The sequence below is a fragment of the Strongylocentrotus purpuratus genome, unplaced genomic scaffold (assembly GCF_000002235.5).
Source record: "Strongylocentrotus purpuratus isolate Spur 01 unplaced genomic scaffold, Spur_5.0 spur5_scaffold_4, whole genome shotgun sequence".
Classification (NCBI taxonomy): Eukaryota; Metazoa; Echinodermata; class Echinoidea; order Camarodonta; family Strongylocentrotidae; genus Strongylocentrotus; species Strongylocentrotus purpuratus.
This window is the reverse complement of record NW_022145610.1, coordinates 31,373,545-31,385,846: the sequence shown is the minus strand read 5'-3', so window position 1 is coordinate 31,385,846 and position 12,302 is coordinate 31,373,545. Positions and strand designations below refer to the sequence as shown.

Below are 12,302 nucleotides of genomic sequence, written 5' to 3'. Positions count from 1 at the left end.
GATACATCATGCAAACATTACTTAAGCTATCATTTGTTATCATAAAATGATTTGTTCTGCCAATAATCCCATTATTTTCAATGAATTTGTCGAATTAAAGATGCAAGCCTTTTTATTCACTTAAAGATGTGTAAATGTAAATCTTTTAAATTCCTCCTCCACCCCATCCCAATTTCAAAAAAATAAAATTAGGTTGCAGCCTACGCCTGAGAAGCCATTTACACAGCTGTACACACAGGAGTAAAGCTGAAATTTTATCCTGCCTCGAAAATATGAATACAGAGTCTGGTTTTAGATGTTTTTGTTAACCTTGCTTATAATCTGGAATTGCACTTGGACTGCAAAAGTTTATAATGGGAGGGGTCGGCGACTGATTGTTTTCTTCAAAAAGCACTAATATACACGACTGCGTTCATTTTTTCTATATACACCTCATAATCTGATATCTCTTTATTTTACAGTTCATAACTATGTAGATATACATTAAAGTACGTTAAAGGTAAAGACCAGTATTGGAAACGCCCCAATTTCAAGAAATGAAATGGAAGCTCTTATTACCAATCATGTGAAAGAATATGTTTTGACTAATACATGATGATAATTTTTGTTGATATATTTGGTAAATTAGTTTATCTACATGGTCTGTGAGAGATAAACGCACGTGTCGCGCACGTGTGCGTATAGTCCCATATACATCTTTCTGTGTACAGTGCTTGTAACTTTACGAAGACTGGGCCATATTTCTTATCATTTTGATGATTCCAGAACCTTGCAGTACACACCAATACTTATATGCTAGATGATCAACCATTTCTGATCGATTCCACAACGTTTCCTTCACAATGCAATTTAATGACCAGAAGTGGTCTTTATCTTTCAAGGCACCCAATCATCTAAATAAACCATTTGTGTACAGCTTATACATATAAAATCACCCCTCCCCCATAAAAAAAAGGGGGGGGGGAGATAATTGTACCTTCAATTGTATGTAATAATAGTTGAAGAGTATGAAGAAAGTAAGGGATGACAGAAAAATGCAATCAAATGACCATAACTGGTCTTTACCTTATGATTTACCAGGCAAATATTATTATTTCAATATTCTGAAACCAATATGTAAAATAAAAACATTAGGGAATTACTGTAAAGTATTCAAAATGCGTTGCGTATAATGTAAGTAAATACTCATATGCATGTATGAAAAATATACAAATTGTTAAACGTTGTTGTGATTCGTTTTATCTTCTATGTGCGTTGTAATTGTAAAAATATTGTAGCTTGTTACAAAACCAATGGAAACAGAATTTCTATGTATTACTAATGGATCGATATAGATGAAATGAAATTTTAAGTTGAGTTAGGTTGTGAAAGAAATTATCTTGAAACGATTGGGGAAGAGTACATAAGAATATGTGTATATTGTAAGGTTTTGGAACAAGTTGCTTTCAAAAGAAGTCCTAAATGATAAGAACAGGGAGTGACCATTTCAGCCAGTGAAATGTTGACAGTACAAAAGAAAAATCAAATTACAATGGATCACACATCTCTGTTTCACCTTCAGCTTTTTATGTCATTGAGAATTGAGTCATTCATCAGCACATTCATGTTTTGTGTGCGAGTTCTTACAAATTCAATGTGTTATACCATTGTAAGTCTTACTGTTTACATGATTTTTTGTTCATGCTGTCTTATGATCTGTTATGTATATTCTACATTTTCTAAAGCTATGTGTATTTACACAAATGGTTTCCTTTAAAATGTTATGATATTCAATCTCTCTCTTAATTTCTAATTTTGGTTTTGTATTATTTAAATAAGGGGAAAATGCATCATATTATCAAGAATTTTGTTTGGTTTGTGATTTGTCTTTTCTAACATATCTTGAGTTTGGAAAATCGTCTTTCATTTGAGGCAAAAGAAGAGAAACAAATTAATTTTTATTTTTATATAATGTATATAATATATATTGGTGAGTTCTGGTAATTAATTACATCTCTAGATTAGATTGAAGCAAAATAATTCTAAATTGTTTATAGTAAAGTATGACCAGCAAGTTACAAACAAACGTGTGTTGAAATACGTCTTGGGTGCATACTACTAACAGTAGCCTTCTTCAAAATTGTACAGAATTTTCCTGAAAGATAATAAACTTTGAACTATATAAATGTGATAAAAATCAATAAAATGGTTATATTAGTATACATACATCTGTCTGTTTGTTACGTTCGTTCACTAGGAATTCTGAGTAACACTGTAGACACAGTTATATTTGGTCCAATTGAGGTATGGGGTAAGGGTTAGAGTTGGGATTGGGCTTTTATGTTAGGTTTGGAGTCGGGTGTAGTGTTTAGTCTAGGAGTGAAGATGAGAATTTGATGAGTGTTTGAAATTGGGACCACGGGATAATCGTCATCATAGCATGTGTCGGAGCACCTTATCTTTGTCAGGCAAAGTATTGTGGGGAGAGTATTGATGATGACGATGATGATTACATAATGATAATGACTATTCTGCTTTATGTACACTTTTGTGTAAATATTTTGGTGTAAGGACACCAAGGAAGAACAGTAATATTCTATATCCAATGCTGAATTGGGCTTTCCTCCGATTGTTATCTATGGACATGTATTTATATTTCGTTTTGTATATTTTTCTTTGTGTAATATTTATCTGATTTCGGAAATAAAAACAACAACAACATCGACAACTATCTGCTGCACGCCGAAGATGGCATGATCCACGAATTCGTTTAAACAAAGAATGAAACCAACTGACACTAAGGCCCGATTTCACAAAGGAGGTTTGTCGCGTCATATGACGCACATAAACCTAGGTTTGTCGACAAACCTCCTTTGTGAATTCGGGCCTGGCCAAACTCTGTGGATAGATGGCTATATGATTCATACGCCTACCCTTTTCGCAGGGCGTACTAATTAGTGTCCCTTTTATAGAAGAGGACACTAATTCGCGGATCGCGCCATCTTCGGCTTGCACCAAGTAGGGGGAGATCGCCAATTGTGGCCGTGGAGATAACTGGTTTAATTAAATAGGTGAAAGTCGGAGGGGGAGGGGTAATAAAATGACTCCAGATTTAAAAGGCACAGAAAATAATCATCTGACGTACCTAAACTATGACTTGTTAAAAGAAAGCTCACTAATTATATCCTCATCATAATATAAACAAAGACCCCGACTTTCCTTTGTCATTGGCAAGTTATGAACTACCATCCCACTAGAGTATTTGGACATGTATTACATATCTCGGACAAGACCCCCACCCCCTTCTCTCTCTCTCTCTCTCTCTCTCTCCCCCTCCCGACAATAAAAGTTGTCACCTATTGTAGTAGGGAGGAGAAATTTGTCCAATAACTTTTAGATTTTCACTGCTCCCAACGAAAGAATCTTGTATCCGCCATGATTAGAATTGAATCACAAATTGGAAAAAAAGATTGTATGATATATTCGTGGATATTATACTAAAAATAAAGAGAAGAGAACGAATCAAATCTGAATAATGCATTTACATTTAATAATCAAGATGAAAAGAAAACATTCATACTCGTCTAAAATCTTTGCACATGGACTTGAATGTATAGGAAAGAAAACGAACTCCCCTCTGTTCATAATTAGATATAAATAAGGGAACATAATAGACATAGTTCTAGAATATGTACATTATACAAATATTTGTGTTCAAATGGCATTGAAACTTAAAATTGTAATAAATAAGTCAATAAATACAAAGTGAAAATTGACAGCACGTTATAAAATAGACATGATATGAAAAAAAATCTGACAAGTATATGACACGATTAACTAATACACCATCTACATCATACACAGAGGAAAATACAGTGGAATGGTTTCTTTTTAAAAGAATTACAAATGAAAGCACAAGTTTTATTTTATATCAAAAGAAAAGAAATCCCATTCGCGGTTTCATTGCTAAGACTATTAGAAATCTGTACATTCACGTAATTTACATCCAGGATTTCTCTTTGACAGTTTTAGAAAACAAAATTCAAATCTAATTATTTTGTTTGGAAAAGATAAATAATTAGACATGAAATACTAATTACTCCCACAATTCAAATCGTCAATAATGTTACGTCGGTGCATTTAATTGAGTATTAAATAAGCCGTTTATTTGACTGTAATTGTCCGAATAAAATATTGAATTGATATATCTCATAGATTAATCATATTCTCTCAAGCGATGAATTTAAATCGTATCAAGGTTTACAGTTATTTCAATTATTATATTTGGAGCTGAAGTTTCTGAAAATAGTTGTACAAGTTGTACCATTCATTTTAGTGATGCAAATTGAACACCCTAGTGGTCACTAGCAGTACTGATAATCTTAACATTTTAAAGTTACACTGCTCTTTGTCATCAATAATAGTTCCAAAGGGTCCATGTAGTCTTTAAAACATCTCTAAAAATTGGCAGGATAATTTGAAGTACTGAAATTTCACAAACTACGTGTAATTTAAGAGAACAGTCGTTTTCTTTGACGGGACCTTTTTAAGAATATAAATAAGAAACAGAGACAGAACTGAATAAATTAAAAGTGAGATATTCTCATACCAGTATCCTGGAAACAAGTACTTTCAAAACATGACATAAAATATGAGGCATTTCTAAAACAAAAATAACAAAAATTGATTGCACGTTTCTTGGCAGAATAAATCTACTGTCGGTATAATTTGTACATGATAAAGACATAACTCATTTCTATATGCGCCAAATGAAAATTTGACGTCAAAAGTCTCTTCAAAAGTCTCTTCTCCTTACTCTTCCTGTAAAGCTTTCGCCAATCTCCATATTTTCATTATGAATTCATGCGATTCTATTACAATTATTAGGTTTCTGTATAAAAATGTCGTCAACATTGACATCGTCATTACTACGACTCACTTACGCTTCCGTTCATGATGAAGAAGCCTATCTGATCTGTAAATGCAAAAAAAAAGGTATTCTGTACTGGTGACAAAACATTTGCAAACCTTTCATGATTTCACATGTGACGTTTGAATAGAGATCGCGACGTTTTTAATTGATCGTTCCTGTCATAGAACCTAGATAATGAAGCTGTTCCTTCCGAATATATCATTCTTTCTCTTTTACAAACGGCATTATCATAAATTATGACTCCATAAATTATTGGGTTTTTCGGAATAAATGAATATACAACCACGTTCATAATACCGGCTGTGTCTGCAGTCATTTTGTCAATGTTTCTCATAAGACTCGGACGCAGCTATTTCAAATTCGGTTTCAAATTCTTTCTTCTTCTTTCCATACTGTCATTGATACAAAGCCATCTGATGAAAGAATGCTACGAAAATTCAGACTTCAATCTTTTGGGATTGTCCTGGCACGGTTATCAGCCAAAGTTGGCGCCTTTTTTTCCATCTTGAGCATGCGATGAATTCTAGGATTATTCCGTAATATTTGTTTAAACCGAGAAGTCTTGGAACGAATTAGGTCCAAGACCAAATTCAACACTCCTCCAATCGTGATTCAACTCCATATACGTCACAATCATCGTTAGGTCGTGCATTCACTAAGATCCACCCCATCCATCACGTGATCTACATGCTGTCACCTGCTCCTCTTTAGTCCTTCTCCTGAACTTTTTGTTTCCATGGTTACGGGATGTTGACGCCGACTTTTGCATCTTCGGGTATCCTTCTGCTTAACTCATTTCCCGCTCCAACTTAAATTTTTGAACGTACATCGGTGTGCTTTAGTTGAAATCGATGTTCAGTGTCAATGAACATAATACACTTTACAAAATAGTAGTCCAGGAATAAAAAACAGTTACTTTATTCCATATTGTCTGTTGCTATTTTCCTCTGCTCTAAGTCTTTTGCGGAGGTCTGATTATTCCACCGCGTTAAAATAGGAATCCTGCATTGAGTATAGCTTGTCGATAGGGTTACTGATGATACCCCCTACATGGGGGACATGTACCACCCCATTCATCTCCATTTCCCCCTTGGTGAGGAGCGTGGTGACTTGACCGTTAGGGATCATGACGTCATGGTGGTCCATCACCCCTCCTACATCCATCCCGGGTGGAGGACCGTCGGCCATGTACTGCTCAGGGCTGTACATGGGCTGGTTCATCATGCCCTGTAACGAAGAAAGGGGATGAGGATTGTTTTAGTGTGCTATAGTTTAGTGATCAAATACATCATGACTGCACAGACTTTCAAGAAATTGACTTTCAATACCTTATCGTATCGACTATAGATATAATGTTCGGAGTTATATGTTATATGTCAATTTATTTAGCATGCAGGGCTAATTAAGTTACTTTAAGTTGATTTTATTAAAGTCTGCGTTACAATTTCTTTTATTTAAAAAAAGGCTACAACATAGGCATGCATGCATTCATAATCATGTTATGAGGTTGTTGTTTTTCAATTTGTGTATGGAATGAATTTGATTTCATGTCGTTCGTACGAGCTGAATAATGTTTCATAAGCAATTTACATCTAAGATTTATCATTAATTTCATTGAATCATCCTCAAAATTCCTTATAGAAAGTTATAGAATTTTCTCTGGATGTATTTGTATTTAATTTATATTTTCCTTATGACTTTTTTATATTTGCGGGAGGCCATAAAACCTTTGTTACAAATCTAATATTCAGTTACTATTCATATCAATGAAATCGCTTTATAAATTTAGAAAGTTTTGTTTGTTTGTTATTTACAATTCCCGGTGGTTGATTCCCAAGAGGTGAGTCCTGGCCGTAGGGTGATTCCATCATGCCTTGGTGGGAGGAGGGTGGAATGGAGTTGGGTCCGCCCGACGCGTAGTTATCCAGATCTGTGACGTCACTGAAAGAGAAATCGCTGTCGTCGTCTTTGCTTTCATCTTGGTCGTCGTTTCCTGGAGACATATGGGAAGGAAGGATTGGGATTAGTGATGTTGCAAAAGATCATTAACAAGATCAATGTGGTTTATTATTCTATGCTTATCTAGCTGGATTTATCATTCATTTACTTACTTGAAAAGAGAGAAAGAGAGATGGAGAAAGGGAGAGAGAGAGAGAGAGAGAGAGAGAGGGAAAGAGAGAGGGAAAGAAAGATAAAAATAGAAAGAGGATATAGAGAAATTAACCACTGGTTAAAGAGACATAGAGAAATTAAGAAAACTGAGCAAGAAAATTAGCTAGAGGAAAAGAAAGAGAGAAAGAGAGAAAGAGAGAGAAAGAGAGTCAACATGGTTATGACGTCATACATTTTGTCTCATCTTATCTATTTTTAATCATTATGAAGTATTCACATGTGTTGCTTTAATATTAACAAAACAAACTTGATTCAAATTTCAGTCTAGCTCGCAATTTTATTTTGGCAGCCCACCAGCCTTTTAGCAAGCTTATATTATGTAGGCCAAGCTCGAACAATTTCTTTCCTTTTTTTAGGGGGGGGGGGAGGGTGCCCCAAATCCACGCCCCCATACAATGACGTCTTCTAGTATTTACCTGATCTTCTTTGTGCTGCTGCCTCCTGCTCTGTCATGCTCTTCCTTGCTAGCTTCTTCATCTGATGAGATAGAAATAGGAACATGATATGGGTTAATTATCTACATTGTTGTTCATTCAACTTGAAATTACAAACCGTAATGTTGTAAACATGGCAAAAGAATTCATTGATGTACAATGTCAATGAAATTTCAGAATGATTATATGGCACATTTAATATGTTTCATGTTCTTTCATTCCATAACTTTGACGTGAAGATGTAACGGAAGAACACTGAATGTTCTTTCATCAATAAGCATTGTTTGGGCCAACTGGTTACTATCAATCAACATGATCAAGGTGAAATGCAATAACTCAATTCCTCCACAGTAAATTGTTTGATAACAATACTAATATTAACATCTATAACTCTTATAACATTTATCTTGGACTGATATTCGTCAACATGATGTTATGATCATAGATTTTTTTTCGCATTCTTTAAAAGACTGGGAGTTATAGCAAATTTCTATGGAAAGCAAAGTGATGTTGAATTGTATTACAACATTACAGATAAGCAAGGCGACCTTTCTATAACATGGGGCGTGTCATCAAGACCTTAAGCTATATCTTATTTAAGTTTGATAAACCACCCATCGAACGTAGAAAGCAAAGATGTGGATGACAAATAAAATTATTTTGACAACATTACTGGTCCGATATCCTTTCTATCACATAGGGATGTTTAATGAAAGCCTTAAACTACATCTTAGCAGAGTTTGAGGAAGCACGCCCTGGCTTAATAAGCAAATGGTTAAAGAGCTGTTCACTTACATGTTCCTTCCTTACCTTAGCTCGTTGGTTCTGGAACCAGACCTGGACTACCCTTACACTTAGACCAGTCTCCTTTGCAAGGGTTTCCCGGACCTAAAATGGACCAAGTCAAGTCAAAGGATTGTGTTAATTTATGTGGACTACATTGATGTGCACACCGTCTCATTCAAATCATCCGAACCACACAAATAAGTAAAGACATTTTAATCTCAATTAAATTTTCGAAAATGTTGTTTCATATCGATTTGCATGTTAACCTTAATAATATTAATCGTTTTTTAACATGTTTTGATAATGCTTTCAAATCCAACATTACTCTCATTGATAACATTTCATATTTGTTCCCTTCCCTTCTACTCTATGTTCAGTTAGGCCTACAATACCAACAACCATGGGTTAATGATAAGTTAAACTAACGCTACTACAATACTTTATCCCAGGTTTAAGTTAAAATTGGCTATCAGAATATCACAGCTGGACAATGTGTTCTGGCTAGTAGATATTCGGTGGACATTGTTCCACGAAACCGGTGTCAGAACAAGTTCGCCAACATCTCATTGTATGCGTGTTTATCTTAATACATGCATTTCAATAGGATGTCGGCGGACTTGTACTCACGACAGTGTCGTGAAACTCTCCCGCGCGTCCATCTTTTTTCTCATTATTGAATAACCTACCTTTCTGCAAGGTTTAGAGGACACCTCGAAAGATGCTTTGAAAGCCCGTCTTTGTGACGTCGTGAGGATTGTTCTTGGTCGCTTGGGTCCCTTTCGGCCATCTTGCGAACTTGACTTTGAAGACACTGCGGAGAATTGTAAAATATGTAATTACAATGGTATTCATTGTTGAATGAACAAGAAATAATTATCATTTACATTAAGAACATTGCCGGTAGTTATGTAATCTCAAAATGTGTTTACAAGGTAGTGAGAAGAGGTAAGAACTAAGTATCCTCGATACTCAGATGAGATAGACATAAATGGGAAAGAGAAATATTGTAGGTAGCTATATGAACGAACAGCAAGAAGTGATGAGAGAAAAGAAATGGGCAAACATACAATTCCTGCCCCTCCCCCAGGAACTGACAATCTAACTGCTCCCATGTTAATGGTTCTTATTAAATCCATCTACGGGCACTTTGCTGCTGCTTTCTTGAGTATACCAAAACGAAACTCTGATACTGATATAAATTAAAAATTTCTTTTACGGTAATAATTTGTACCTTTTTGCGTATCAACCGTGTGCTCTTTCGTGTAGTCCTCTTTGCAATAGAGGCGATTCTCCTTGAGTACGAACTCGTCGCCCTTTTTGAGCTGTTGGTCGCACGTGACACATGTGAAACAGCGGAGATGGTACACGTTGGAGAGCGCCCTCATCACAAGTTCACTCGAAGGGATCGACTGGAAGCAAGCATTGCACTTCGTTCCGAACAACCTGCAGAAGAGGAAGAGAAAATAAAAAAGAATGGGTTAATGATCACATCTCACACTATTTGGTGAAGCACATTATGGGCATGTTGACTGTGTAAAATATGTGTGTGTCGAAACGGTTGCTCATCACGTTGTCGACTTCGACATGGAGAGCCCTTTCGATTGACTGACTTCGGTCGATATGCAAGTCAGAGACAGGAATACCAAGACCTGTTTCTGCTTCCTTCAATTATATTGGAGAAAATGATTAGGCAGAAATGTAATACAATAAAGCCAATGGAACTATTTTATTTGTGTCAGCTCTGTCTAATTTTAAATCATTATTGGGTATTTCATCCGAGAAAAGTTGTTCAGGATGTAGTTTTCAAGAGGTAGATAGGGGAAGTTATATCGAGTTGGGTTACATTCATAGCTGTAGATTTCATCTTGTTCCCAATACGTTGGAGGCCTGTCTCTAGTTGATTTGAAATCATGAAGTTTTCCTATTTCTACAACTGAACATCCTATTAGCATTGCCATCTATCAATCTACAGCTTTAGAGTAGTACGAAAGCATTGATACAGGAAGGGGGATGGCAAGAGGTCCGGAATGAAACGGTATATGGCTTCTTGTTGTTTTGAAGGGGCATTGCCCGGAAAGACGGGTTGTCAAGTATCATCAGAGACGTTCATATCGAGACGATCGACCAACGCGCGGCCGGTCTCATGCACGCTCTTTTGTCTTGACGGCACGTGCGGTCCTGCAAGCGCTTCCACTCCCACTCCGCCTGGGAAGGATTTCTTGATAATAGGGTGAGTAAGACCTCTTATCAGATGAGATGACTATTATTTTCTAAAGGGATCCTTCCCTACTATTCCGGTAAGCTGGTTGAATAAATTCTGGACATGTTCCATCATTCAAAAAAATGTACGGAACTATGTAGTGGGTTGTAGTTTGGTGATAGATAAAATATTATTCAGTAATCTATAGAGCGACGGCTTCTTAAAGTTCCTTAAAATATACACATTAATCAAGATGACGCAATTAGGACACGACTCTTCTGAATTTCTCGTGTGAGCGGAGGAGGTCACTGCGACCAAGCGAGGAATACAGACGATCAAAGTTATTGCTGTAACTTAGGTCTGACCCGACATACCGCTCACGCCATTCATGATCATGATGGCCTGAACGGCATGAAGCCATTCACGGCCAAGCAATCTTTCTGTTGTTGTATCCCTGTCAGGCCAAAAAGGGATGGGAAGTTTCCCAGGGAGAGGGTGCTGCGAGCAAACGTTCTAGCTATTTGTTGAGGAGATAGAGTCAACTTCTGGTCAAATGCTCTATTGTGGACAGAATCGTATGTGGTCAAACGTTCTTTTGTGGACAGAATTCGCAGTGGTCAAGCGTTCTATTGTGTTGCTACCCCTCCATAGATGGACACGGTCTTGGTGGCGGAAATGGGACTAAGCTACTTATTCCGCCTATTGCCATTGACTTGTATACACCGTCGTTCGTATAAGTCTCACGGCATATTTAGTTATCATGGTCAACTTATTGTTCACAATTCCTTCCTTTTCCTCCGTCACGCTCTTTTTCTCCCCCCGTCTCTCTCTCTCTCTCTCTCTCTCTCTCTCTTGTTCTTTCTCCTCTTTCTTTAGACAATACTACGTCTGTCTATGATCACTCAAACTTCTCCATCTCTCTTCCTCTCACTCCTTCTGTCTGTCTGCGTGACTCTCTCTCTCTCTCTCTCTTGTTCTTTCTCCTCTTTCTTTAGACAATACTAAGTCTGTCTATGATTCCTCAAACTTCTCCATCTCTCTTCCTCTCACTCCTTCTGTCTGTCTGTGTGACTCTCTCTCCCTCCCTCTCTCTTTCTCTCTTTCTCTCTGCCCCTCCTCTCTCTATGTTTACTATCATTGTCGTCTATACCATCTCTTTCCCAATACATACGTTTATAATTTCACTTTCTTTCTCTCTTTCTCTCATTCTCTCTCATTATCTCATTCTACATCATCAAATTCTTGAAGTGACTTAGTAAAGAATTCTAACTCTTGGATAACCTTCATATCTTAGGACAAAGCTTTGGACACGGCACATCCATTCTTTTCCTCAAGTACTTTTGTTGAGTAATCGTGAAGAGTTACAGAGATTGAAGTGTAATGTTCCAATCACATTGTGCATTTCTTCAGCCCAGGTAACACTTGCCCTTGAAGAAAATGTATCCCTCGGTTAATTTGCCGCTTAGTTCAGCTCATCAAATTGCCAGTCATCCTGTCATGTTTCTGACAAATTAATTGCCTCGGGGTTTCTTTCATCTTTTAATGTGTCAAAGATATGAAAACATCATAAGATGAAAACAGCCATGTCACACTATGACAAAGAACTCTCGTATTTTGCCTGAAACGGCGGAAGATTTTGACAGCCTTTAATGTTACGGAAATGTCACAAAAATAACAATCCTTCGCGTTCCTGATGAAAATGTAATTAACATTTATATTACATATAAATTTATAAGATAACACTTGAAAAAATACATGTGTATGCCTCCTTCCTCTCTCTCTCTCTCTATTTCTTCTC

The 12,302-nt window shown here is 36.6% G+C and overlaps 1 protein-coding gene across 2 annotated transcripts; it reads right to left on the bottom strand.

The window, feature by feature from the left end:
- Positions 1–3,506: 3,506 nt before the first annotated feature.
- LOC585635 (LIM homeobox transcription factor 1-beta) lies at positions 3,507–9,743 on the bottom strand. 2 transcript variants are annotated; one of them, XM_030997944.1, is made up of 6 exons: positions 9,536–9,743; positions 8,991–9,115; positions 8,314–8,406; positions 7,501–7,561; positions 6,727–6,905; positions 3,507–6,139 (listed from the first exon to the last, which is right to left on the bottom strand). In XM_030997944.1, the coding sequence occupies exons 1-6, from the start codon at positions 9,687–9,689 to the stop codon at positions 5,888–5,890; spliced, it is 864 nt and encodes a 287-aa protein (XP_030853804.1). In that variant the 5' UTR covers positions 9,690–9,743; the 3' UTR covers positions 3,507–5,887. The 2 variants fall into 2 exon arrangements, with proteins under 2 accessions (XP_030853804.1, XP_030853805.1); XM_030997945.1 differs by having other exon boundaries at positions 8,329–8,406.
- Positions 9,744–12,302: the final 2,559 nt, after the last annotated feature.